This window comes from Spermophilus citellus (assembly GCF_964194105.1).
Source record: "Spermophilus citellus genome assembly, chromosome: 4".
In the NCBI taxonomy this organism is placed as follows: domain Eukaryota; kingdom Metazoa; phylum Chordata; class Mammalia; order Rodentia; family Sciuridae; genus Spermophilus; species Spermophilus citellus.
In genome coordinates this window covers 192340912-192368637 of record NC_138185.1, presented here as the reverse complement: position 1 = coordinate 192368637, position 27726 = coordinate 192340912, and the positions used below count along the sequence as shown (strand labels likewise).

General features: G+C 49.7%; 3 protein-coding genes across 6 annotated transcripts; 2 read left to right on the top strand and 1 right to left on the bottom strand.

Moving 5' to 3' along the window:
- Positions 1-194: 194 nt before the first annotated feature.
- EFS (embryonal Fyn-associated substrate) lies at positions 195-9958 on the bottom strand. Its single transcript, XM_081289730.1, is given in 9 exon segments — positions 195-1209; positions 3112-3201; positions 3482-4204; positions 4304-4444; positions 4698-4976; positions 8399-8458; positions 8461-8511; positions 8513-8614; positions 8616-9958. Coding segments are annotated over 9 exon segments (1926 nt in total). The 5' UTR covers positions 8661-9958; the 3' UTR covers positions 195-774.
- An 8844-nt stretch (positions 9959-18802) lies between these two features.
- IL25 (interleukin 25) lies at positions 18803-21959 on the top strand. Its single transcript, XM_081292417.1, has 3 exons — positions 18803-18889; positions 19047-19291; positions 21619-21959. Exons 1-3 carry the CDS (start codon positions 18881-18883, stop codon positions 21872-21874), a joined length of 510 nt encoding a protein of 169 aa, XP_081148543.1. The 5' UTR covers positions 18803-18880; the 3' UTR covers positions 21875-21959.
- A 1319-nt stretch (positions 21960-23278) lies between these two features.
- CMTM5 (CKLF like MARVEL transmembrane domain containing 5) lies at positions 23279-26500 on the top strand. 4 transcript variants are annotated; one of them, XM_081293231.1, is made up of 5 exons: positions 23288-23517; positions 24448-24600; positions 25082-25174; positions 25364-25448; positions 25534-26500. In XM_081293231.1, exons 1-5 carry the CDS (start codon positions 23392-23394, stop codon positions 25545-25547), a joined length of 471 nt encoding a protein of 156 aa, XP_081149357.1. In that variant the 5' UTR covers positions 23288-23391; the 3' UTR covers positions 25548-26500. The 4 variants fall into 4 exon arrangements, with proteins under 4 accessions (XP_081149359.1, XP_081149360.1, XP_081149358.1 ...); XM_081293233.1 differs by lacking the exon at positions 24448-24600 and having other exon boundaries at positions 23279-23517; XM_081293232.1 differs by lacking the exon at positions 25082-25174 and having other exon boundaries at positions 23287-23517.
- The last annotated feature ends 1226 nt before the right edge of the window (positions 26501-27726 follow it).

The window sequence follows — 27726 nt, the reverse complement described above, 5'->3', positions numbered from 1 at the left end:
ATTTTAATGACTTGTTGATGTCCATCCAACCCTTATTAGAAGGGCACATTCACTACATACCTTTAGAATTCTCTCTGGTCCTTTATGGGAGTTGAGAACCAGTCTAATGCACATTGTCAAAAGAGGAAAATCCCCCCACCTGCCATGGGTATGGCGAGGGATGCCACCCCCCCACCCCCACTCCCACAACGCTCCCAAGCAACAGAGTCAGGGGACCAGACCGCAGGGTTTATTGAAGTGCACACACCCATGCTCAGGTCAACATTCCTGCCTTTTGAGGGGAGGAGTCTTCTGATGTCTCCCAGACCTTCATATTCTGGGCAGTCAATGTCCTTCTCTCATTCTTGGCTAAGTGAGGAATTGGTGTTCAGGAACCAAGAAACAGGAAGGGAAAGAGACTCTGTGTGGTCCCAAGTTCCTGCCACTTGATTCTTGGTGTCCCAAATTTCCAGAGGCAGGAGGCAGTGCAGTGACCTCTAACCCTGGCTGGTGAGGAGGAGGGTTCAGTTCATCCCTGCCTCAGAGGACCTGGTGCCTGGCCCTGACAAAGCAGGGAATAACATTAAATATAAATAATTTATACAAAATGGCTCTCATACAAAAAGCTGTGGATTAGGGGAAAGAGATGCCTCTGTGAGAGGCTGAGATGACTGAAAGGGGAAGGGGAGGGGGAAGATACCTCCCCTTCCCTGAAACAGCCCTCCATCCACCTAAGACCTGAGTGTGTGGAGGCTCTCTCCAGGCAGGGGAGGGGAAGGCTGTGCCAACAGACCCTCAGGCAGCCAGGCTGGTGAGCAGGGTGGTGAATCGCAGGGCTCGCCCTGCCAGTTCTGCCACACACCGTGCCATCTCCTGGGCTGCAGGGCCTGAGGGATAGCCCAGGGCAGCCCCCTTAACAGCCAGCACAGTGGCCTGCAAAGCTTGGCCCAGCGCTGTACCTGCAGCCCCGACCTGTGTTCGCAGAGGGGCAGAGGCTGCCAGCCGACCCAGGGTGTCCCCAACGAATACTAGACGGTGAGCAGCCACCACAACCCGCTTGCTATGGGGCACGAAGAGACTTGGGGGCTGCTTGGCCTGGGTGCTGGACATCAGGGCTGCCACAGCCGCCTGTAGCGCTGAGTAGTGGCTCTGGCACTGCCCTGCATAGAAGTGCAGGAGCTGAAGGTCTCCGGTGGACAGAACCAGTGGTTCCCCTGGGGATGGGGCCTCCTGAGGGGCAAGAGGGGAGTCAGTGGGAACGTGCTCCTCAGTGCCACTTCCTCCCTTGCTCCTTCTTCCTGAGAACAATCCCTTAAACTCTCTTCCCTGCTCACCAGAAAATTTAGATTGGCAGTGAAATGCCCAGACTCAGTGTGAGACAGCTCTGGATTCAAATAACCTCAAACCTGATTTCAAACAAGTCTCTGAACTTTGTGGCTTCTAATTTCGAAAACAAAAAGTATAGGGCTGGGCACTCCTTGGTTTATATCCAAAGGGCTTAAAATCAGCATACTATGGTGACACAGCCACATCAATATTTACCGCAGCTCAATTTACAAGAGCCAAACTATGGAACCAACTTAGATGCCCTTTGACAGATGAATTGATAAAGAAAATGTGGTATATATACACAATGGAATATTACTCAACCATAAAGAATAATGAAACTATGGCATTTGCCAGTAAATGGATGGAACTGAAGAATACTATGCTAAGTGAAGTAAGTCAACCTCAAAAAAAACCAAAGGCCAAATGTTTTCTCTGATGTGCGGATGCTAATTCACAATAAGGGGGGTGTTTAGGGAAGAATAAAGGTACCTAGGTTTAGGCAGAGGGGAGTGAAGAGAGGGTAGGGGGTCTGGGCATAGGAATAATAGTAGAATGAATTGGACATTATTACCCTATGTACATATATGATTACAGAACCAGTGTGATTCTATATCATGAACAACCAGAAGAATGAGAAGTTCTGTATGATGTGTCAAAATGCATCCTATTGTCTTATATAACTAGAACAAATTAAAGAGAGAGAGAGAGAGAGAGAGAGAGAGAGAGAGAGAGAGAGAGAAAAGAAAAAGTGTAGAGCTGGAGGTGTAGCTTAGTGGTAGAGCACTTGCTTGGTGTGTATGAGGCCCTGATTCTATCCCCAGCACCACATAAACACACATGGAAAAAAAAAAAAAAAAAAGCAAACAGGGAGTCTAGTACTGCACTGTCCAATAAAAACATAATGTAAGTCACATGTGAAGTTTTAAATATTTTGGTAGCCACATTAAAAAAGTAAAAAGAAATTGGTATATTTTCTCTAATTCCAAAATTAAAAATGTTGTAGTTCCCATCTGTTATCAATATGAAAATTATTGAGTTATTTCCATAGTAAATCTTCAAAATCCAGGGTGCATTTTATATTTATAGCACATTTCAATTCAGACTAGCCACATCTTGTGGGTCTGGTAGCCACATGTGGTAACTGTATTGAAGATTATAGTTCTAGCATGTACCTAACAAGGCTGCAGAGAACATTATTCGAGAAAATAAATAAAAAGGGCTTGGCACAGTGCACTCACACCCTAAGCTGTTATGAGCATCGACTATGACTGTGATTGATGTTGAAGCATGTGTGCCTAGCACAGGGTCTGGCACTTGGTAAATACCCAATAAATGGTTGCTATTGTGTTATGTCCATTCTAGACTGAGTCAAGGAAACTATCTCACTTTCCTGAGGTCCAGAAAGACTTAAGTGATCGCTTTGTGCCCACCCCCCCGCCCCTTCTTAGTGGTGGAGCTGGGATTAGGAGCCAGGTCTCTTAGGAGCCCAGGAATTCACAGTTGGAAGGAGCCTTAGAAGGAGCCACAGCCCAGAAACTCTTTCTGCTCCCTTGGCTGCCCGGCTTTCTGACTCCTCTCCAACACATTCTTTCCCCTCTTTCTGAATTTCTAATATCCTCTTCCAAGTTCCAGCACCTTCCAGTTGAATTCTAACTCCTGTCTACTCTGTCCCTGCTTCATGTGAACTCTAACCTCATCCTAATCTATTTCCCTCTATAGTTTGGTTAAGAATACCCCTTCCCCCAAGTCTTCAGCCCTCCTTCACCAGCCCCGTTCTCTAGCACACCTCCAACAGGGGGTTACCTGCTGCTCAGGCAGTCCCTTCTCCTGCAGTTCAGGATCCTCTGGAAAGGCTTTATCCAGGGGCCTAGATCCCTGAGCTTTATCCATGCCCTGCAAAGGGGATCAGGTCTCAGTGTAGGAGTGGTGGCTTCCCCAGTCTCCCTTCCAGTCCCTTAACTCAGGAGGGAGCTCTGGTGGTCCCAGGCTGGGATTAAGGGGGGAGTGTGGCACTAGTACATGTGGTAAGGCCAAGAACATGTGGTAGGGTCCCTGGCCACAGGGTGAAGGGGCAGGCGAGAGAGGAAGAAGGGAAGCAGGGAAGTTCTGCCCCAAGCCTCCACACTCCTCCTCCTCTTGGGGCATTTCTGGGAGTGCCCCAGGAGGAACTCACCTTCAAGTGAACATAGTCGTACTCCTCAGCCATTGGGATGCCTTCATACTCATTGTGGGGTCCTGCTGGATCATCCTCCACTTCCCTGTCCTCTGGATTCCCCTCGATCTTGGGACCCCCAAAGCCAGGCAGGCGGGGTGGGGGTGGAGGCAGAGGCCGGTCCTGGATACTGCCTTTGCGGCCTGGAGCAGGAGAGGGAGCTGGAGAAGGGCTGGGAGCCTCAGGGACAGGCAGGGCAGGCAGAGGGCGCCGGGACAGACTCTCAGCAGAGGGCAGCCGAGGCCTGTGTGGTGGTGGAGGGCTTCTGGCCAGGAGCTGGGCCAGGGTGTCCAGCTCGTTGGAGGCCGAGTTTCCTGGGGGCTCTGGAGAAGGGGGTGCCTCGGGACCCAGCAGGGGCACATCATAGATGCCCTCATCAGTGTCCCCACTTTCCCCGTTGGCCAGCAGTTCTTCGGGTGCTTCATACAGGTTGAGGAGGGCTGATGCCCGTTTCAGGTTGGAGGGGGCAGCGTAGAGTGGGGGCCCTGGTTCCCGGCCCCCTTCCCACTCCAGATCTGGCTCCAGCTCTGTGGATGGCTTTGGGGCTAGAGGTACATCATAGGGAGCTTCATCTTCCCCAGGGTGCTGCTGGGCAACCCGGGCCAGTGGATGAGAAAAGGAAGCTGGGGAGTCATAGGGGTCACTGGATTGAGCTCGGAAGGCAGTGGGGGGCACATCATAGACCTGGAGAGAGGGAACAGTGAGTCACCCTTCAGCTCAGCAATGGACCAACCCTGAGGTTGTTTGTCCCTTACCCCAAATACACAGACCTTTAACCCTCACCTCCAAGGCATCTCTGGGAGTGGACAGTTGGGTCCCATTGCCTCTGGGGACCTTGTAGATGGAGTCAGGGGAGGGTGGGCAGGGTCCAGCCAGAGGTCCTGAGGCAGGACAGGGGCGAGCTGGGGGTGGTACCACATACACCTGGGAGATCAAAACAGGTGGGTGGGTCTGAAGGAGGGGGCTGGTGAACCATGTTAGACTTGGAGGAGCTTAGAAACCTTCCTGCTGTGCTACCAATAGGGACACAGAGCTAAGGGGTGGCACAGACTTCAGAGAGCACAGTGGGAGGAGAGCAGTGACGGGGGGGGGGGGGGGGGTCTGCCTGCCTGCTTGCAGGCCCCAGGGGAGGACAAGGGGTCTCCAGGTTTGGGGCTTGGGGGACTTCAAGTCTCACCTCCTGTTCCTCATTGCTGTGCTCTAGGGTTGGGTGTGGTGAGCCAGGCTGGGCGGAGGGTGCCAGGGAGAGGCTGGGCTTGGGCGCTGGGCCAGCAGGAAGAAGCTTCACTCTGTTGGCAGGCACAATGCCCTGCTGGCCATGCAGGGAGCAGAGGCACCAGCCATCCAATCCGCCAGCACCCTCCCTCTGCAGTACCCGTAGAACGTCCCCTCTGCGGAAGGACAGCTCCTGGGGAGACTCAGCAGTGTTGTCGTACAGTGCCCGGGCCAGCTGGGCCTGGTGGGTGAGGAGAGTATAAGGAGAGGGTCTGTACACACCTATCTGGTCATGGGAAGCCTCTTTAGAGCTTCCCATCCCCTTTAACAATTTGACTCCTGACTCAGCACTGACGAGTCCCGTCTTGCCTCCAGCTTTATCACCTCTGTCCTCCTCTTCCATAACATTCTGACCTCAAGACCTTTGGACTTACTATTTTCCCTCCTCAGAATGCTCTTCCCCTGATTTCATCTGACTGGCCCTTTTTCATCCTTTAGTTTAGCTTAAATGTCTCCTCCTCCTTAATCACTGTTTGCCCCGTCCCATTCTCTGCATCATCTCTATCACTGTTTCCTTCATAATACCCAAAGTTATTTGTCTTTTTAGTCATTTCTTTTATTATTATTAGCAATTTCTCTCCTTACACTGTAAGCCCTTACTTCTTCCTAGTCCCTGTAATAGGGACTCACCTGGAACTGGTCCTCAGTACACATTTGTTGAATTAATTTCTCCCAAAGCACATGAAGAGGTCTTGCTAAGGTTTCTCATGGAATCTCCTTCACTTTCCTTCTTTTCCCTAGTGGCTGCCCCTCACATGCAAAAGCTTAGATTAAGCAGCTGCAAAGACCCCTATTCTGAGGGAGACTGGAAAAAGCCCTGTTCAGACAGTGCCTAGGCATGATATGAAAGAAAACAGAAACCAAAGCAATTGTTTTGTTCTCAGTCTGAGCAAATAAGGTTCTACCAGAAGAGGCTGAGGTTACTATGGAGAAAAGTGTATATGCTCTAGTGTGTGAACAAGGAAGGGAGCTGGCAGGCCAATCAGGAATAAGCATCTATCTCATTTCCAGTCCTGTCTGGAGGGGGCATGTGAGCTTTTTACATTGGAGCCACATGCTCAGGTCAGATGCAGAAGCTAAGTGCAGATGATATTTCTTTCCACTGTGCAAGTCTTTGCATTCATCATCACATTTAATTCTCACAACAACCTTATCAGGGAGAAACCATTATCTGCATTTTGGAAAGGAAACTGGGAAGAGAGGTTAGTGCTTTGCTCAATGACACATGGCTGGTACAGTAGTGGAGCATGATTTGAAGCTCAGGCTGTTTGATTTCAGAGCCTGCACCCTCAGTCACTTTATTCCATTACCTTTCCACAATGGCAGATATTTGCTTATTTTTGTTTTGTTTATTTCAATGGTACCAGTGGTGGAGTCAAAAGGGTCCATGACTCAAAGGTGAGTCAAGTACATATCAAGTCTTCCTTATACTCAATTTCCCTTTTCTGTAACCCTTCATGATGCTCTTGTTCCAAGAATCCTTTGGTAGAATCAAAATTAAACCATTCAAAATGTCAAAATATATTATTAAAGGACCATGCCTGCTGGTAGGATCTTGGGAAGTGGTGGCATATACAATAGTGTTGGAGAACAGCTCCTAGCCAGGAAACAATGTGAACTCACTAATTCAGCAAACACCTTCAAGCTAAAGACCTCAGGCGGACTGCCACCAGACTGTGAGGAGAAGGAATCCCTGCTCAGTCAGCACCAGTGCATGTTCCTCTTGGCTGGTGTTTTCTGCTGGTGGACAATAGCTGTCCAACCCTTCATGGCTAAGTGGTTTTAACAAATGGACTCTTCCTCTTGCTTGATTCCAAATGCATCCAACTATTTTCTAATTGTATTGTAGCTCCTAAAGGATATTGTCCCATGGCAGGTGGGGTAAGGGAATGCTAATCAGATAACACAAATTCCTGGTTGGCTCCACACTTTTCTTTCTAACTGTAAATTATAAATCAGTGTTTTGCATATAGTCAGGGGATTAAAAGTAAAGTTCAAGAGGCAGATGGACCTGGGGTTGAGTCCTGGCTCTGTCCCTTTCTCACGGGGTAACTTTGGTTAGGTTGTTTGACCTTTGTGAGCCTTAATTTCCTCCTTTGTAGAATTCCATCTTTTTATCCAAATATCGGTTTTTGTATAAGGACAGTAGTATCCTCACAAGGCTGTTCTGAGGGCTGCATGAGATAATTCCTTAAAAAAACCCCACAACATAGCTAGGCATGAGCCTATAGTCCTAGCTACTTGAGAGGCTGAGGCAGGAGGATCCCTTGATTCTAGGAGCTTGAGACCAGCCTAGGCAACATCAACCTCATCTCAAAAAACAAAATGTGAAAAACTTTAGCATAAGGTCAGGTGTAGCAAGTACTTAATAAATACTAACATTATTAAGGATCCTTGAGCTTACTCAGCATAAATATGCCTCCACCCCACCAAAAAAATTCTACCTCCTGGGACTGCAAAGTCACACAATCATCACCTTGTGTCCAAGTACTCCCAGAGGCTCTCCCCCTCTCCCAGCATTGGGCTAGTGTCTTCAAGTCATCATGATTGAGGAACTAACAGGAGTTTGATCTGGGAAGGAGCCCAAATCCAACTGGTCCTTAAGAGGAATGGGAGGGTGTGGGTGGCTCTCTGCTTTTCTTTCCACTCTCAAAATACTCCCAGAGTCCCTCTTCAGAGGGGATCAGAAAGCAGGTGTTACCCTTGCTTTTCCTGGAAATTCAAGCCAGAGGCCAGGGAAGGGCAGAAAGGCGAAGTTGCCTGGATTCAGACTACTCAGAGTGCTGGACAGAAAGCAGAGGGGTGGGTCAGTGGTGAGCTCCTCCCTGTGTTAGGTTTGAATTCTGTCCAATGGAGCTAAACCTCTGGGCCTTGCAGTTGTAGAAACCCAGGACAGAGCTGCTGATGGAAGGAGTGCTGATGGGTGTGGCCCCTGTTCTATTCCCGCCTAGCGGCCCAGCTGACTTGCTAGGGAATGGCTGGCTAAATGGAGGTGGCAGGGGACCACTGCAGCTTTCTGGGAGGCCACCTCCCACTGTCCCATCATGCCAGCTGTCTCCTCCCTTTGTCCTTAGTCCCGGGAAAGTGGCCTGAGGCAGGCTGACATCACCTTCTCTCCTCCCTCTATATTCTCTCTCCCTGCCAGATCACCCCCCTTTCCTCTATTTGCCTCCTTTCCTCCATCCCTCCTCCAGAGATAGGTCTTCCTGGTCTTTTGGCCTCCCATTTTCCTTGAGCAGCTTGTCCTTTCAATCCCGTTTACTTTGCTTCCCAATCACAAATCCCTGCCAACCACCAGTGGCCATCTGTTCCCGCCCAGAAAGGAGCAGATAGGACTGGGACTACCCTTGCCCCCTCCCCTCTATCCAGCAGCAACCTCTAGAAAGAAAGAGCTTGGGGAGGGGGAGAAGAGGAGGGGCGAACCCAGGAGCCGAAGGAGCAGGGGATGAGTGAGAGGGGGAAAGGAAACAAAAGTGATAGGACACAGCCTCCTGGAGGAGAAAGGGATCGATCGAGGAGAGAGACAAAGAGAGGGCAGAAATAAACGCTACAGGAGTCAAGGCAGGCTGGACAGGTTTCTGCTCCTCTCCCTGGTGGACTCACCGACGTGGCAATGGCCATGGCCTTGGCCTCCAGCGCCGCCTGCTTCAGGCCAGGCTCGATTTCGCTGACTTCAGCGGTGGCTGCCCCGCACCATGCTTCGCGGCCTCCAAGCAAGGAGGCTACCCCCGGCTGTGGCGCTTGAGCAGTGGCCTCCGCCAAGGTTGGAGGAGAAAGAAAACCCACAAAACTTCCCAAATGGGAGGCAGTTTGGCCAGGCAGGAGGAGGAGAGGGGCGGGCCGGGGCGTCGCTGCGGGACCTCATCCAAGGGGCGCGCTCTGAACTGTCCCCACGGCCTCCCAGGGGCCGCTGGGTTGGCCAGGCCCCCGGAGCTGCCTGCCCTAGGCCGCAGAGGCCTCCCTGGCCCGCATGGGCCGAAATCTTCGTTCCAGGGCTGGGCTGGCGAGGAGGCGGGATCTGGGGCTGCTCGACGCTTGTCCAGGAGGTTCAGGACAGCCCCAAGGGCTGGGAGAAGCCGCCGGGACGGTTGGGCTGGATGAGCAAGTTTAGGGGCCAACCCTTCCCAACCACTGGCCCCGCTGGGGACCAGGAATCCCAGGGCTGTGGTAGTGGAGGCCCAGGGCACTGTGACAGGACCCCACTGGGAGGAAAGACCAGCGAGGTCCCAGCCTTTTGTCCCTCTTCAAACTCGCCCAAATTGGCGAAAGGAAGCCAGACTGGCGCCCAAGTCCTCCAACAGCGAGGCCGCTGGGCTGGGTTGCCGGAGTGGCTGTTTTCTGCCCAGAACCTCGCACCCGCGGCGATGAGGCGTGTTCTCACTCTCTACAATAGCTCTCAGCGCACCCAGGGGCCCGGGGACGCCAGGCGCCCGGGTCACAGCAAGCAGCACGGAGGTACAACTCGAAGAGGCGGGACTGCCTTCCTGCGCCCAGGGAGCAGAGGGGCCCAGCCCCCTTCCACCTTCGGTCGGGGGTGCCAGGCCGGGAGCTCCCACCCCCACCCTCGGCCCTGACACCCGGAGCCGGCCCCCACCGCACGCACCCTTGGCAGGGCCCCTCGGCGCGCCCCAGGAGTTGAGGCAGCTCCCAAGTGTCTTTGGGAAAGAAGAGAAAGGCCAAGAAGCAACCGAAGGAGCAAAGAGAAGGCGAAGGAGAGGCAGGGGCTAGGGTCCTGTGGGCTCGACTGGGGTTAGGGTCGGGGTGGGGACACCAAGAGGGCTGGGTAGGCTTCAGGGGGGCCGCGCGTGGCTCCCCGGCTCACCCCTCGCTCGCGGCTCCCTTCCCTCCCCTTCCCCGGCTCCCGGCTCCCTTTCAATGCAGTTCTTCCTCCTCCCCTCGGGCCCTCTCCTCTCCAGCGCGGGGCTCAGTCCTGGGGATTAAGAGAAAGGAGGGAGGGGGAAAGGGAGGGAAAGGGAAGGGGCGGAGGAGAAAAGGGGACGATCCTTCCAAAGGCGGGTGTTGAGTTTCAGTTAGGACCTTGGGGCCAAACTGCCGGTCCCTGTCCAGCCCCTCTCTCCGGCGCCTTCTTCCTCTGGACCTCTCCGCAGACCTCCGGGTGGTCTGGTCCCCTCCTTCCTGGGAGCTTCGCTCTCCCTGCCACGCCCCCACACTCCCCCGTCAGCCCCGCGCCTCCCTTTCATTAGCCCCACATCTGTCTTTCTCGTGGGGAGGGAGCGCGCTCCTTCCGCCTTGCTGGGGTCCTTAGCCTAGCCTCTCAGCTCCTTAGTGCTGCCTCTGCAGGGGTGGCCGGTTTAGCTCGGCCGATCTTGCGGGGCACGGGCCAGGAGTCTGGCGCTGGACATAGTTTCTGGCCTTGGCGAGAAAACACGAAGCCTTAACGTCTGGCCCCAGATCTGCAAGGCGGGCCGGTTGGGCGGCCTCCTAGCCTCCTCTGCTAGTCTGGGCCTGTCGCCCTTCCTCAGCCTGCCTGGCTCTTGCTGCTTCTAGAAGCAGGATTGAGGACTACAGGCACAAAAAGGCAGAAGTCTTTTAGAGGGTCTGCGGATCTAGCTCCCAGGAGTTTCAGCCGAGGGCAGGGCTGTTAGCCTCCTACATCTCTCCCGTCTGCCTTCCCACCGCCCTGCTTCTTGGATCTTTATTTTAGAGCACACAACAGAGCCTCCTGAGGCTTGGGGGAAGCCCATTTTCCACTTTTAAAGTCCCTGGTATTTAAAAAGCAAGATGCTATCAGAGTGAAAAGCTGTAGTGTATTTTCACTATTTATGTTTAACAAGCACTTCAACATAAAATAGACAAGGACGTATGCATAACTTCATTTGGAGATAATATCAGAAGTATAATTTAAGGCCCTCCATCCTCACATTTTGGAGGCTCACACTTGCACATGTTTCTCTGTGTGGGGAGGTTCTCTGCCCCAGCCCCTTCCTCACCCTATTATTTGGGCACCTATGAAGGACCCCCTGCAGAAGGAAGAGGTGGAATCTGTGGGGTGGGTTAGTGAGAGATTCTGGTGTCAACATGGGGTCAAACACTATTGGCCCTGAGCCTGGTTGTCAGTGATGGATTTCAAACCTGGTTAGGGCATGGGGCTAGGAATTTGGAACAGACTGAAACTCCATTAGAACATAAAGGAACTTTTAAATTTCCAGATACATCTGAAAGGAGAGCTACCCCATTCCAGCTTCAGTCTGGTTAGAGGTAGTCACTAGAGAAGACTTTCATCCTCCTCCAGACACCAGTTCTGGTGGGCCTGGCTGTTAGGTACACAGACATGCTGCTGCTAAAGAGAGACTGGGTATGATCTTTGCTCAGGGTCTGCCAAGGCAAATTTGGAGTCAAGGGGAGGTGGGTAGGATACTCTGTTCACAAAGACAAGTGCTTTACCTGGCACAGGAAAGTAGATGGAGGCCAAGAGGAGATGAAGCTGCTAGGACCAGGCAAGGTAGTGGCTTGGGAGCTGGGCAGTGGAACTCAGTGCCTGGGCAGTGTAGTGATGGACAATAGAATGCACATCAGCATGAGAAGACTGTGCTTCTGGAATGCCCAGGCATGGAATGGTGCCAATCAGTCTTGGAAGTGAGTACTGGTTTATTAGCTGTGTGACCTTGGTCAGGTTATAGACCATCTTGGAATCTCAATTCCTCATCATTTTTTTTTTGTACTGGGGATTTAACCCGATGTACTTTACCACTGAGCCACATCCCCAGCCCTATTTTGTATTTTATTTAGAGACAGGGTCTCACTGGTTACTTAGTGCCTCACTTTTGCTGAGACTGACTTTGAACTCGAGATCCTCCTACTTCAGCCTCCCGAGCTGCTGGGATTACAGGCGTGCACCACTGTGCCCAACTTTAGTTTCTCATCTTTAACAATAATTTTGGCAGGAAGTAAATACATGGAAAGAGCCTGACACACTATTCTTCTTTCATACTTTCTTCTATATATTTAGCTCCCCATGGTATGAAAGCTGAAAAGGTATCTTGAATGAGGGCAGGAGGAACCTTTCTCATGTTCTATACCCTTTTACCCTCTTCTTTGCAAGCAAAAGTTTAATGTGATTTGAATTTTGTCAGGAGGAGCTCTAGGGTCCAGGCTTGGGAGGTCGTGGAGGCCTTGGGTGGGTAGAAGCCTCAATAAGTTGGGCTCCAAAGATTTGTCCTAGACATGTCAGGGAATAGAAAGGCAGGAACCCTCCATCTGGCTTCTAGGGCTCCAATCTTCTCCCCATCTTTCCTCTTCCTAGGAGGGTCCAACCAGCTGGTTTCTTCCTCACCTCACCTTGGGACTTCCTGGGTCTCTTTGATCCCTCTTATTATTCAAAACTTCTCGGGTACTTGCTAATTCTTCTAACCCTCATCTCTTTGGACCCACAGCACCCCTACTGTCTTGGTTCTAATCCTGGTTCCAACACTAGCTAATGACCATGATGGCTCTGTGACCTGTTGCAGCCTCTGGTTTCTTGTCCACAAAGGACAATAATCATGGGCATAATGATGGAACCTAGAATACCAGCTTGTTGTGAGCATTAAGAAAATCCTGAGAACAGCACCTGACCCATGATATATAAATGTTGGCAAAGGCAACTATGATTATTGTTATTTAGTGGTACCCTGAGGGGGCACCAGGATAAGGAGGACATGATGTCTGCCCTCAAGAAACTCATAGATAGGGTTGAATCCAGTCAGTACCTCCCCACTGACCTTAGAATAAAATTCAAATGCTCCACCATGCCCTGTTAAGACTCTAAGTGATGGATTCCTACCTCCTCTTCCACATCATCTTCTCTTCACTTTCACCTTTTGTTTTTTTCACCCACACTGTCCTTTCTGTTTCTTAAATATGCCAAGCCCTTTCCCATCTCTAGGACACTGCACGTCTTGCTCCCTCTTTCTTCTCCCAGATCCTTTCTATCATCACATTAAATACCACAACCCCTGACTTTCTGAGTTACAGTTGCCCTCCCTCTCCCCTCCCCATCCCCCTGTAACCTTATCTCATAACACTGTTTCATTTTCCTCATCACACTTATTATTATCAGAAATTATCTTGATTCATTGTGTACTATCCATCTCTTCCTAAAAAAGTTGCTTGTCTTATCTTCTTATGCATTCTTAGCATTTAGAGTAGTAGTGCTTGGTGTATATTGTGCTTAATAAATATTTGATGAATTGATAAATGCACTCAGACATCCATGGCTATAGGACACAGCTAAGTAAGCTGAAGGTCTTTGTGTTAGTCAGATTTTTGTTACTATGACAAAAATATCTGAGAAAAACAACTTAAAGGAGGAAAGATTAATTTTGGTTTGTGGTTTCAGAGGTTTCAGTCTAAGATTGGCTGGCTCCATTGCTTTGGGCCTCTGGTGGCACAGAACATCATGGCGGAAGGGCATAGCAGAACAAACTCTAACCTCATGGCAGCCAAGAAGTAGAAAGCAAAGAAGAAACAAGATAAATCTTCCAGAACACGCCCCCAGTGACCCACTTTATTCAACTAGGACTCATCTCCTACAGTTTCCACTACCTCTCAATAATGCCATCAAATTATGAATTATCAGTGGATTAATCCACTGATGATGTTAGAGCCCTTATGATCCAATCACTTCCCAAAAGTCCCACCTCTGAACATTGTTACACTGGGACAAAGCCTTCAACATGAGCCTTTGGCAGATATTCCAGACTTGAACCATATTGGTCCTCCTTGGGGAGGCACCATCGATGTGCTGGAGTATTGAGTTGTTGGAATCTTTGTCCTCTTAATTCTGATTCTCCATGTGACTCCCTGAGTTCTTCTTGAAGGCAGGCTCCTGACCTAAAGCATTTTTGTAGTTAAATATCTTCCATTGTGTATATATGCCACATTTTTTTTATTCATTCCTCTATTGAAAGGCATCTAGGTTGATTCCACAGTATAGCTGTTGTGAATTGTGAATTGTGCTGTTGTGAATTGTGCTGCTATAAACATTGATATATACACAATGGAATATTACTCAGCAATAAAAGAGAATAAAATCATGGCATTTGCAGGTAAATGGATGGAGTTAGAGAAGATAATGCTAAGTGAAGTTAGCCAATCCAAAATAATCAAATGCTGAATGTTTTCTTTGATATAAGGAGGCTGATTCATAGTGAGATAGGGAGCATGGGGGGGATAGACAAACTCTAGATATGGCAGAGAGGTTTAGAGGGGAAGGGAGGGGGCATGGGATAATTAATGATGGTGGAATGGAATGATCATTACTATCCAAAGTATATCTATGAAGACACAAATTGGAATGAATATACTATGTATACAACCAGAGATATGAAAAATTGTGCTCTATATATGTAATAAGAATTGTAATGCATTCTGCTGTCATATGTAAATTTAAAAAATTAAAATTAAAAAAAAGTGATATCTTAAGAATAATTAGCACTTGGTAGTGGTGCATGCCTCTAATCTCAGTGACTCTTAGGCACTCAGTGACTCTGAGGCTGAGGCAGGGGGATTGCAAGTTTAAGGCCAGCCTCAATTTATCAAGACCCTCAGTAACTTAGTGAGACATTGTCTCAAAATAAAAAAATAAAAAAAGGGCTGGGGATGTAACTCAGTGGTAAAGCACCCCTGGCTTCAATCTCCAGTGCCAAAAATAAATAAATAAACAAATTAGCAACTGGGATCATTATCACCTACCAGTCAGAACAGAGAAACAATATTCTGGAGTAAACTTCTAAGATGGCATACCAAAATGAGTTTTTTTTTTTCCTAGTGTCATTCCTCATACCACATGGTGGGAGTTCTATTTCTTAGATTTTTCTCTTCAAAATTTATGAGACAAGCACCCAGATGCAATTGGCAAACTGAGAAATTTTGGCTCATCTCAAAACTCCACTTTCAGCCTTATGAATCATTATTTCCCATGTTTTATTTCAAATGGATGCATCATTTATGTTTTTCTACAAGAACTGAAGTGCATTTTTAAAAGATTTTAATTTATCACTCTGAGATTTTCATATGAGAAGAAAGCAGAATAAAATTAGGTGACATTAAAAAGAATGAATCTCTCCTAAATGAGGTTTATGTGTCCCAATTAAGAAATTTTAAAAACCGTAATGGGTCATCAATTGAGGGTTTATTTATTTATTAATGTATTTGTTTTTTTACTTATTTATGGTCAGACCATTTTATTAAAATAACCCACAGAAGGGATTGGGGTTGTGGCTCAGCCATAGAGCACTCACCTAGCAAGTAAAAGGTCCTGGGTTGGATCCTCAGCACCACATAAAAATAAATAAATAAATAAGAAAAAAGAAACAATATTCTGGAGGCCTCCATCCATGCCAGGTATTTACACTTCAGTGGCTAGATCAGGAGGTGTGTTGGTATGGGGGGTTTCCAAGTCTGAGGGCAGCAGATACTTACTAGCAGGTGAAGAAGTATCTCAACATTATTTATTTTGTTTATTTGTATTTTGAGATGACGTCTTGCTGTGTTACCCAGACTGGCCTTGAAATCACAATCCTCCTCCCTCAGTCTCTTGACTAACTGGGATTATAGGCAGGCACCACCATATCTGGTATATTTTAACATTTTAATAAAACCAGTGTTCCAGCCTCAAAAAAACTAAGTGCTGATGAACATCAGTGGACACTGCTGAGTCCTCTGGATTCAACACTATTTCAGGAACTGAGGTGCAGAGCTGCTAGACTGGTTAGCGTTTTTCTGGCCATCCAGGGCAACCCCCGGCACCACCGCACTAATACACACACTTCTGCAAATGAGGAGGAAACGTCAGAGAGAGAACGTAAAGTCAAGAGAGGATAGGAGCTGGCCTGAGACTTTGAGGAAGCAGGTAAAAAATTGAAAATCTTTCTGAGAAGGGGCAGGACTGCTAGATTCTAACTCCCTATGAGCCCCAAGAACCTTCTCAAGCTAAGGGTGGGAGGTAAATTCCATCACACCTTCCCTGCCCTTTCCTGATAGGTGCCGACCACTTTTTCCAGGGACACAGAGGTAGGAATCCCAGAAAGCCCTCTTTGGCTGTGAGGTCAGGCCCAGGCAAGTGGGGACGTGTTGGGAGGTTACTCTTGATGTCAGGTGCTGGGTGAATTTTCCTTTGCTTCTGCCTCCAGCATTGTCCTTATTGCCACCTCCACATCCCCACACCTCCCCCAGGGATTCCCTGGAAGCTGAAGTGACTCAGGGATTCCCAAACTAGTCACCCCAGGAGGAAACCCTCTGGAAAATGTTTCTCATGGCAGGGAGTCACCCTAAAGAGTTCCACAAAGCTGCTACTGAGATAAGGATAGAGGCTCTGAGCAAATGGGGTGGGGTGGGCACATGTGGCTCAGAGAACAGGTTCTTGGGTCAGGCCCAGTCTTCATAGTATGGAAAAAGCCAAGCCTGGGGGAAACTCTGTTTTGGAAGGGGCCCTCCCTTTACCTTCTAGGGGTTTCCTCTGCTCTGAGGTACAGAGGCAGGGAGATTCCCCAAAGGCTTCTCTTGAAGGGCAGTGTCCCCAGTAACCCAGGCTGAGTCCTTTCTGCAGTGTCAGCAAATGAAGCAAGCAGCTGGGATCACTTCCAGCTCCTTTGAGCACCCCTCTCTGCAGGATCAAGAGATTTGAGCCAAGATCAGACTCCTGTTCTTCTCCCTCTGCCCTGGGGTTCTGATCCTTTAGAGGAGACCCATAGGAAAACTGTTCTTCTGAAATAGCACTATACCTGGGGACCCATTCTAGGTTTGGGGATTGTCCAGGAACACCAGAAGCCACCCTGAGATCATGTGTCAGACAAAGGCTGGACAACAGGAATCTGGAGCACAGGATCCCCTCCAGCAGGGCTGAATGCCCCGTGGTGTTGATAGGTGCAGGTGAGACCTGTGCAACCCAAGCCTAGGTGCACATGTTCCTGGCAGTCTAGCCCAGGGACCTTTATTCCTGGATCCTGTCTAGATTTGAGCTTTATATACTTTGATAGAACTAAGGAAAAGCAACTAAATTGCTTTTCTCCACAGGCCCCACAGAAGCAGTTACAATTTAAAGAAACAAAAGCCAGGTGACATACATTTATAGATTTAGTCATCTTGTGTTAGGATGAGAGCAAGGGGTAGTTCTCGGTTCTCCCTTGCTCTCCCACTTTGGGGTCTGCAGGGTTGGGGATGGCAAGCTTCCTTCTCTCAACAAGAGGAAGTTTGATCTTAATTCAGAGAGGTGACCCCCAAATTTAGTCTGTTTCAAATTGAAGTATTCACTGTAGTGATTCCCCTTCCATTTGCAGCCACCTGAGGGTTGGCCTAGCTTATATGTCAGGGACTCAGATTTGGAGTTCATCAGGCCTAGAATGGAAAACCAGCTTGGCTCTTTCTAACTATGTGACCTTGGGTAAATGACGAAATTTCGTTGGGTCTGTTTCTTCACCTGTAATATGGAGATAATAGTTTCCATGTCCTGGTTTTATTGTCAGGATAAAGTAAGATGATGCATATCCAGGGCTTATCATCCTCCTTGGCAATGTTTAAGTGCACAGGAGCCCGGCCAACAGTAGATAAAAGGGAGAGGGTGTCTGGGAGCACAGGGGTTGAGGGTGGGTAGTAGGAGTGGGGTGATGATATTCCTGACCTTGTTGTTCTTCCCAAGTGCTCCTGTTCTCCCAGCCACCACAATTTTTCCCCAAAGTGGCCTTTCTCTACTGTTCCAGACCCCACCAAGACTCACCAGAACAGCTTATCCCAATTCTCCAAAATGCCCTCTGACATTTTGACTCTCCTTTAGGGCTGCTTTTGGAGGAATCCCCCTCTACAGAAAGTTATTCCTGGTTCCTTCTGTTTATTTCCCGAGTCCTTGGTTACTAGAGGAGTATTTTCTGAGGGAAAGCACATGCAAATCAGGAAGCATTATTCTAGAGACAATGTCTGTGTATGAGTGTGTTGGGGTGGGGTGGTCAATGGGCAGGAAGTGAACTCTGGTCTGTTTTCTGCAGTCTTCCTCAGCATGCTGGACCCCCACTGGCCTGTGTCTTTGGGGTCATCCTTTCTGAAGCATGTATATCCCCTCTGGTGGATGGTGCATCATGATACTGGAGTGAGACTGAGTGGGGTCCCCCCATGGCCTGAGAGTGGCAGCTATTCCTGCCATGAGCCTTGTCCTCAAGGCCTTGTGAGTGAAGGTGACTTCCTCTCAGGACTTAGGTAAGGTTGTTACCATGCTCCTCCTCTTCCTTGCTCCACCTTCTCATTTGTGCAATGGGAACACTCACCCACACCTTCTTCCATCAGGCCCTGCCCATCTAGCTAACAAACTTATGGGGTCGGGGGTCAGTCCTGGCAGTCCTGTGAGGTGAGGCCTGTGTCCTTATTCTAAGGAAGACGCCAGGGAAAGTGTGGGGGTGGGGCAGCAACTAGAGAGGGTGAGGGGAAGTCAGGGGGCAGCTACTGAACTTTGGGGGAGAAGTCTGAACAATGGGGGAGAAGCCATAGATGATGGGGTCATAGGAATTGTGGTCATCAAAGATGGAAAGAGGTCAGAGAACCAGGGGATGAGGGGGTCAAAGGAGATGGAGAGAAAGGGAAATATTTACTATCATGGGTGGTCAGGGCCATCTGAAGAAGGGGAAGAGTGCAGATCAGATGCTTGGTGGGAGTAGCAGAGACCACGGAAATGAGGCCTTTGAAGGAAAGGCCAATGATATTCCATAATTTAGGGTGGCAAACCAACCCGGAAAATTCCCATAATGACAGTTACAAAGATACATAATAGCAGAACATTATTGCTTTGACCCCACACCCGGAAAAGCACAACGAGCAAAGCTTACCCAATCAGCTACCAGACAGATAATGATGTCACCACAACTTCCATGAAGGTAGCATTCTAAACAGCTTTTGGAAATGCTTTCAGGTTTTTTCAGTTTTGTTTTGTTTTTTAATCTCAAGCCACTCCCTCCAAATGATAGTGGAAATAAATTTGAATAAACAAAACAGGTTTGCTGAAAATAAAACCAGGACTCCCAAACCACTCCAGTCAGCCTGCTTCCAGAAGGCCTGTCAGTCAGGGCACCACCACCAGTGGCTGAGTGAGCAGCATCCAGCATGTACCAGGTGAGTGCACATGCTGCCAGAGGGGTTGCTGAGAGGAAACTGAGCAGAGTGTTGCTGAGGGTTGAGGGAGGCCAGGCTCTCAGGTTTGGGGGAGACGTTTGGATGGTAAGCGACTGGATTAGGTGGGAGCAGTTCTCACACTGGCCTTTTTCTCCAGGTGGTCGCATTCTTGGCTATGATGCTGGGAACCCACACCCTTAGTTTTCGACTCCGGAAGGACTGCAGCCACTGGCCCAGCTGTGGTCCCAGCAAAGGGCAGGATCTCTCCGAGGACTTGTTGCAGGGGCCAACTGTGTTCATGTCTCCCCCGGAGCCTGAAAGCCTTGCCCAGCACCCAGAATCCTGCAGGGCCAGTGAAGATGGACCCCTCAATAGCAGGGCCATCTCACCCTGGAGATATGAGTGAGTCTTCCCCCCTATCCCAAATGAAAACCCTGCCTTTGCTTTCCTGTGTGTGTGTGTGTGTGTGTGTGTGTGTGTGTGTCAGGGCCGTGTGAAGGAGCAGGCAAGTTCTACCCAATTCTACTTTCCCTCTTTGATCTCAGAGGCCATAAAGTTTCAGAAATTAACAAGCCTAGATTTGAGTCCTACCTGTGACTCCCATTTAGTCACCTTGGGCCAATAACTCCCCCCAAGTTATTTATTTATTTATTTAATCTGTAAAATGAGATTATACCCCATAGGCTAATATGTAGATCAAATGAAATCACATATGTAAAATCTGTTCTTAATGTTGGTACTCTTATACCCCATAGGCTAATATGTAGATCAAATGAAATCACATATGTAAAATCTGTTCTTAATGTTGGTACTCTACTTTTTTCTTTCTCTTTCTCCTTCTTATCTTCCTCCTCCTTCTCCTTCTTTTTCTATAATATCCCACTTTTTTAAAAAACTAAAATATTAGGATATATGGTATAATACATGCACAAAGCATCCCAGTACCAAATGTAACTTCTCTGGGTCATGAATGGGTTTTAAGTATATGAAGATTGTAAAAACCTCAATTCTTGGGGTAAACCTGGCATCTAGAACCCTGGGCTGCTTATCTTTGATCATGATAATGTCACCTTATTCTTTTACTCCGTGTGCCACAGAAATATTATAATTCTCTATTTGTGCCATAATGTGAAAAATGTTAGGAAATACTGCAATAGAGACAGAGATTTAAAAACATATTAAAGATTAGGGTCTTAGGGATCCCAACCATAATTCTTTTGTCTTTGGGGGTTCTGTGTTTCCACTCCCCATACATCTGACTCTTCTTAGTGACTTTGGGAATGGATGAAGTTTAGTGGGGGTAGGGAGGGGGCCTACTCCACTTAACTGAGATTACATCTCAGGTGGAGTCAACAATTTTGAGTGGTCTCAGAAGGTCAGTTGGTTCTGGGCCAAATCTGATGGTGTAAAGCCTGTTGGGGGAGGTTAGGTGCCAGATGGCTGACTGAACTAGGGCTCAGACCACTGGTTGGGAGGCCGTGATTCCCTGATAACCACTTAGTCAGCCTTGCCCATTCTGTTATGTACAACACTTGTTCTACAAGCTGCTCTTCAGAAAAGTGATGTCAAGTAAGTTTGGGTGCAGCAGCTCCAGTCCCCACACCCTGAGATTTATAGTGCCCCTTACACACTAAAATCTGCAAGAAGTCTGCAGAAAAGGAACCATTAAATTCAATGTTTCCCAAACTCATTTGACCTCAGAACCTTTTCTTGAATGGTGTTTATTAGGGAACCCCATTGGGAAATGCTATAGAAGGTGGACCCCAGTCTTCCAGGGTTTTTCTGTATGGAAAACAGTCTTACAACCTGGGATGGGGGTTTTCCTGCTCCACTGTCGGAATCCAAACCTTTGGAGTATCTACTCTTTCTGTGTTTTTCAAGTTTTTTTTTTTTTTTTTTTTTTTTTTTTGCCACAAAAGCTTTTCAGAATAGGAAAAGAAGTCTTTCCCTGCACTGTTAAGTGTGCTTATAATATATGCTTTGGTAGTGTCTTGTGGGTATAGGAAACAGCTCCTTCTAGGAAGTAGAACTGTTGGAGAGAGAGAGATTGTCTTCTTTTTCTTTTTCTTTCTTTTTTAAAATTATTTTATACTTGGCTGTCAGAGTAGTTTTTACTTTTGAAACAATTATAATTTTATTTTAGTTTTTGGGCACCAGGGATTGAACTCAGGGGCACTCCACCACTGAGCCACATCCCCAGCCCTATTTTATATTTTATTTAGAGACAGGGTTCTACTGAGTTGCTTAGCAACTTGCTTTTGCTGAGGCTGGCTTTGAACTCGAGATCCTCCTGTCTCCATCTCCAGAGCCACTGGGATTACAGGTGTGCGACACTGTGCCTGGCTTAACAATTATAATTTTAAAAGACCTGAAATGTAATAATTACCCTAAGAAACCTCATGCTAAAGCCCAGCTCGATATCATATGGAAGAAGAACTTGGTCTGGTGGAGGCGGAGGCAGAAGCCTGCTTACCGTCCCCTGCCTCCTGAAGGGCTCCAGAACAGGACCAGGTGGAAAACTACTCTTTTGTCCCCTACATTCACTTTCAGTCAGGGAAGATAAATCCCAGAGAGCAGGGTGATGACTTCTTCAAAGTTACACAGCATGTGGGTTCCAGAACTGAGACAAGAAGTCAGGCCCCCATGTCCTTCCTCTAGCAGCCCCATCCCACCTGGCCCTCCCTGCTCTGGCCTATCTCTCCAGGGACTGACCAGTTGCATCCCCACAGGTTGGACAGGGACTTGAACCGGCTCCCCCAGGATCTGTATCATGCCCGTTGCCTGTGTCCACACTGCGTCAGCCTACAGACGGGCTCTCACATGGACCCCCTGGGCAACTCGGAGCTGCTCTACCACAACCAGACCGTCTTCTACCGGCGTCCATGCCATGGTGAAAGGGGCACCCACCATGGCTACTGCCTGGAGCGTAGGCTCTACCGCGTCTCCTTGGCTTGTGTGTGTGTACGGCCCCGTGTGATGGCCTAGTCATGCCTGCCACCTACCTGAAGCCAGATCCTTATCTGTAAGACTGCAGCCAGGTGCACAACCATCTTGCCATGGTAGGCCAAGATACCCACATGCTTGGTCCCTCTGAAGCACCACCTGCATCAGCAAGCTCCTCGGACAGGATGGAGGCCTTAGGGAGAACACACACTTTGGCACTTTTTTTTTTTGCACTTCTTTTTTTGGAGGTGCTGGGGATTGAACCCAGGGCCTCGGGCATGTGAGGCAAGCAGTCTACCAACTGAGCTATATCCCCAGCCCCCCACTTTAGCACTTTTTTTGGAAGCACTTTTGGAAGGGAGCAACTGCAGCTTGTGGCTGCTGGAATCTGTTGTCCTGGCATTTCCTTTCAGAAAAGGCCTTCAAAGCTCTGCCCATTTCTGGAGGCCACACTCCTGACTCTTCTTATCCTCCCATCTCCAGCTGCCCTGGCCCAGCACAGGAACTTTCTTCATATTTGCCCTGTTGCCCCTCATTTCATTTGTTCATTCATTCATTCATTCATTCATTCATCAAACACTCAGTGATCATCTACTTTGCACATGTCCTGGTGTAGTTACAAATCCTTCAACATGGATCATTCTGAGGAGGAAGCTGTTATTGAATGTGGAGAGATTTATCCAAATAAATATCTGTATTTAAAAATGGCCTAATTTGTCTTTGGCATCCATGGTGCCCGAACATCCCACGGCCCTCAGCCCACCACCTCCTCCTTCCTACCACCAGCCCTCACCTACTGCCCGCCCTGCCAGCTCTCCATGCCATGCAGTTTCTGTTGCACTCTCCCATCCCTTTCACTCTCTGGCTCCCTGACCCAGCCCTGAACACCAGGGAAGGGTCAGACCTCCTCCTGGCATGCTGGAGAGACAGAGGCCCATTGAGGCACTGCAGCAGGCATACAGCGCCCCCTTGTCTCCCCAACAATCTGTCTTTGTCCTCTGCTGCAGCTTGGTCCTGAGGGTGCTGCCTGGGCTGGGCTCCAGCTCTCACCCTCTTTAAAAGGAAAAGGGAGAAAGGACCAGCCAAGGAAGAGGGTTAAGGTTATAGGAGGGGGAAATAAATTTATTCAGGCTTAGGTCAAAGAGGTGTTGTGGGGTGTCTTACTCTTGTCCCTGTCTAATGCTTACTCCCAGCTCCTGTAGTTTCTTTCTGACCTCCTTCTTTCCGTCTTCCTTCTCCCCTTTTCCAGGCTGGGTTGGGCTCCCAGTAAGGGGAGGGGTTGGCCACGCCTCTCAGCCCTCCCAGTGTCCTCCTAGGGGGCTGGTGCAGGCAACAGCAGAGGCTCTCTGGGCAGCCTGGTGAAGGCCCATCTGGGAGGCCTCCTCAGCGGCTGCCTTTTCCTGGGCCCCCAGCAGACCTCTCTGCTTCACTTTCAGGTTTATCCAAGTGGCTTCTTGCTCCTGTCTGCTTTCTCATCCTGCCGGGTTTCTGGGTCCCTTCCTGGGCTGGTGGCAGTGTGTGGGTGGGTGGGTGGGGCGGTGCCCAGTGGTCCCCAGGAGATGTTCAGTGCTTGGAATCGCCGGGACCGGCCCCCTGAGGAGGGGGCAGCTGCAGAGCTCCAGGGCTTCGCTGTGGACAAGACCTTCTTCTCTTCTCTCAAAGGCATCCTGCTGGAAACTGAGCTGGTAACAGCTGCCTCCCCAATCTGGTGCTTCTGTCTCCCCCATCCCCAGCTCCCTGGCCCACCAGCCCTGAGCTGGGTTCCCAGGTTCACAGCCCAGCAATTCTCTTTTCGAGCTCCTCCCGTCTCCAGCTGCACCTTCTTCATCTCCTGCTCAGCTTTCTTGCTGCCTCTCCATTTGGAGCAGGTTTCAGTTGCAGCAGGATGGGTTGAAGTTAGACAAAAGGGCAGCTTCCTGGGACATGGAGGGATTGGACATAGGGATAGGACAGGGATAAAAAGCTGGCTTGTCTTTTCCCAGCCTCCAGGGTGACCACTTATTGGCATGCCTAAGAAACCCAACTACCAAAAAGGGCAGATTTCCTACAGCTCTGCTTTATTTGCTGGCTGCTGCCCATGAACATCTATTTTCAGGAAGACTCTTCCCCCAGTTCCTTAGCAAGGCCTCTGCCTCTCTGTCATCCTGTATAGCTGGGGAGCACCTGCCTTCTAAGCCTTCTCTCTTGGTGTGGAATAAAGGCTCTGGTTCTCATCAGAGAAGTTTAGGACATCTGAGAGTGGAAAGAGCATTGTGGGCCAGGGGCCACCTCCTGAGGTGCAGGGCCTTTGTGGGCACAACTCCAGAGGCCTACTGTGCACTCCTGGGGGACATCACTCTAGAGGATCACATAGGCTCATACTCCCTGGAGCTGTGTAGCTTGGCCTAACTGCTGGGGTTACTGGGGTCCCTGGGGCTAGGGATGGCCCTCTACGGTCAAATGCCTGGAATGGTGTCCCCAACACCAGGACCGGGAGACATGCCAGAGCTCTTCCTTATCCTCTCCAAGGATGGGAGGTGGGTGCCAGCCTGTGGGGTTCCTGAGGAGGGAAAGGCCAAGGTCAGGCCTGTGCATGTGTCCCCTTCCTGGCTAGATCTCCACACTCGGTCCTGCAGGCCCTGACCTTCATCATCTTCATTTGCTTCACGGCCTCCATCTCCGCCTATATGGCGGCCGCATTGCTGGAGTTCCTCATCACGCTCACTTTCCTCTTCTTCTACGCCACCCAGTACTACCAGCGCTTCGACCAGCTTAACTGGCCCTGTCTGGTGAGGAACCCTGCCTCCCTCACCCCATCTTGGTCCATCCTTCTATCCAATTGCTGAGTTTTTCCTCTCTTCTCCCAGCTCCCCTCCACTTCCACACCCCAGCTGGGCTTTGTCCCAGGTTATGCCCTGTATTCCACACTGTGCTTTTACCCAGACAGATTTCACAGCTACAGGGTCCCTGCGAACAAGGAGGATATACATCCCTTAAGTCTGCCCTCCCACTCACCAGAGGCCCAGCATCAGCCCTGCCTGCCTGGGCCTGCAGGCTGGGAAGCTCAGCCACTGGCTTGGGCTGACTCTGCCCAGTCCTTGGCTGCTGTGGACTCTGTTCTTATTCCCTGGATAGCATTGTGAGCTCTCTTGAAAGTGTCCAGGGCCATCCCTATATAGAAATTCAGGGTCCCCGAGGGTCAGGCTGCTGACTAGCCTGGGAAACCTCTGGGTGATTTCTCCCTGCCTTCTGACATCCCTGGCTCCCCAGGACTTCCTCCGCTGCCTCAGTGCCATCATCATCTTCCTCGTGGTCTCCTTTGCTGCTGTGACCTCCAGGGAAGGGGCTGCCATTGCTGCTTTCGTGAGTCCAGTCCTGTGGGGCACTCTGGTTCCTTAGGACCTCTGGCTGATGCTTGGACACTTCTTGTGTCCAAAGTGGAAGCCAATGCCTGGGGTCTGGCTCACCCCTCTCCCTGTACATCCACCTCCCTCTCTCTTGGTCCAATGGCTCAATAGCCTCTGCTGTGCCATGTTGACCTTCCTCCCACAGGTGTTTGGTATCATCCTGGTATCGGTCTTTGCCTACGACGCCTTTAAGATCTACCGGACTGAGATGGCACCCAGAGCCACCCAGGGTGAGTCTGCTCCCTGAGATGCCCCTATCCTCACCCTAGCTGCCCCAGCCTGACATGGCTTCCATGCCTGGTTCCATCTTCACAGGGACTCAGCAGTGACTCCTGGGCTGTCTCCCAAGCCCACCCAGACACAGGGAACCATGAAGCCCAGATATGTCTCCTATGGATTCATTGACCCCCTGGCCACCATCCCCCACACCAGATCTACAGAGGCGTCTGCCCAAGAAGTCAGTGGGGATGTATCTGTGGAGCCTAGTGCCCTGAGCCTGGTTCCTGATGAGGTTCTGTCCAGAGGAGGAGGGGGAAGAGGGGAGGGAAGGAAACTGGGCCCCCAAATTAAAAGATTCAAATCCTACTATTGAGTCTTCTTGTTCCCCAGAAATTAAGGCAGATTAGGAATGCCAAGTAGTATTCATGGGAATGTTGCCTGGAGCAGGCCATGATCCCTATCTGAGACCAGGTCCAAGCAGTGAGGAGGTGGGAGCCAGCCTGAAGAAGCTAAAGACATTCACCAAAGCAAAAAATGCCCCACAGCCTGAGGTAGCAGAGGGAGAGATTTCTGAAATGCTGTGCTCAAGGCCACTCTGTGTGTGCCTGGTGACTGGGCACCTGGAGTTCTGAGTCCTGATGTGAGGAAGTGCCCCCCATCTACTTGTGCTCACCTCAGTAGGCTTGAGCCGAGGTGCTTGCCCCGGGCTTGTGTAGAGCTCCCCCTTGTGGTTAGGGGAGGACCTGGCCGGCAGGCGGCAGGGAAGAGGGCAGTCAGGGGCTTCATAAGAAGAAATTCACAAAATGCTGGCAGTAGAAGAGCTCTTAGATATCAGCAGTTCTACATAAGTGAAAATTGGGGCTCAGGAGAAGTGACCTACTGATTTGTTGACAGAACTAGGGCTAGAAGCCAACTGTCCTAACACCTAGACAGGTGTTCCAGATACAGTATGATATGAAGCTCCCTTGTAGCTCTGAAAACAATAGACCAGCCTCATCTGCAGCTCTCTCTACCAATGGGCCCTCTTTCTCAGCTTGCTGGTTCCTCAGAGCACATTTCCTGAGTGCTTTTTGTCCCTGTGCTGCGTATCAGGCATTCAGAGGTGAAGCCTTGTCCATGAGCCCTCACAGATTGGGAGACAGGCTGGTGGAGGGCTTCCCACAATGAAAGGTATGGGAGAGCTCAGCTCTAAGAGTTTGGAGCAGCACCCACAGCCTGGGAATCAGCCTGGCCTGGTCCATGGAGTTCAGTGCAGCCAGGATTTCCCTGCCCAGTCTAAGACAGGGCCCAGCTCAGTGGCTGCAATCAGCTGACTTGCTGTTCCCTATCCCGAGTGCTTGATTGTTCCTGTTATGAAATGCCTTCTTTTATCTTTTGGGGTGCTCCTTACAGTTGCAGGCCCCAGTCCCCAAGCCCTGCCTGGACCTTGGATCTTGAGCTCTAGGGTGGTGCTCTGCTTCCTGGGTCCTGCCCACTCCTCTCTTGGATTGACTTTTCCTGCCTCCTGTTTTCTGTTCTCCTATCCTTTTGCCCTGGCTACTCATCAGATCTGACAGCCTCTCCTGGCAGGTTCTCCAAGTCTAGAACCAACTGGATTTTGTTTTCCTGGATTCTGCTCACAGCTCTCAGGTTTTATGTATAATTAATTCTCAAGACGAGGTGGCTGACCTGGCAGGAATGTGATTGGATGGGCACCACCTGAAAGGAGGGATAGAAGAAGATCAACTAGTGGAGTTGGGGAGCGGGGTGCCAGGTAAAAGAATGAGAAGGTAGTCTGGAGAGCCTCGTCAAAAAGTCCAGTGGAGGGTAGAGCTTTACTTTGAGCAAAAGGAAGTTAAACCAGCTGAACCCTGAGCAACTATGTGACTGGTCCTCAGTAAAAGCTCAGAGACAGGAGAACCTTGCTCAATGGTGAGTGCCTGTGTATGCCTCTGTGCTTGTCCATGTCTGTGTGACAGTAAAAATGGATGAGCATTGCCACACTTCATCCACCCTGCATACTGAATGGGCTCAGCATTGGCTGGCCCTGGAGTCCTGGGATACCCTCATGGGGAGATGCTAACCCACAGAGGCTGGGAGTCAGACCCCTGGGGCTGCTGGGGGTAATTCCTGTGAGCTATTTCCAAGGAGCTGACTAGAATAGGACCTTTTCCACATCCTTTCCCTGTGCCTCCCTCCTAGACCAGCTCTGAACCATGTTGGGTATCAGCAGAAAATTTGTTTGCAAAGATCAGATATCCCAGGACAATGTTAATGCCGGTAGTGGCCTCAGAGATGGGTAGGCAGAGG

Coding starts and splice junctions, on each gene's coding strand:
- IL25 (XM_081292417.1), top strand. Junction 19,292..21,618: donor ATCTCACCCTGGAGATATGA/GTGAGTCTTCCC, acceptor GCATCCCCACAG/GTTGGACAGGGACTTGAACC.
- CMTM5 (XM_081293231.1), top strand. CDS start 23,392: ATGTTCAGTGCTTGGAATCGCCGGGACCGGCCCCCTGAGGAGGGGGCA. Junction 24,601..25,081: donor AGCTTAACTGGCCCTGTCTG/GTGAGGAACCCT, acceptor CTGGCTCCCCAG/GACTTCCTCCGCTGCCTCAG. Junction 25,175..25,363: donor GGGCTGCCATTGCTGCTTTC/GTGAGTCCAGTC, acceptor TTCCTCCCACAG/GTGTTTGGTATCATCCTGGT.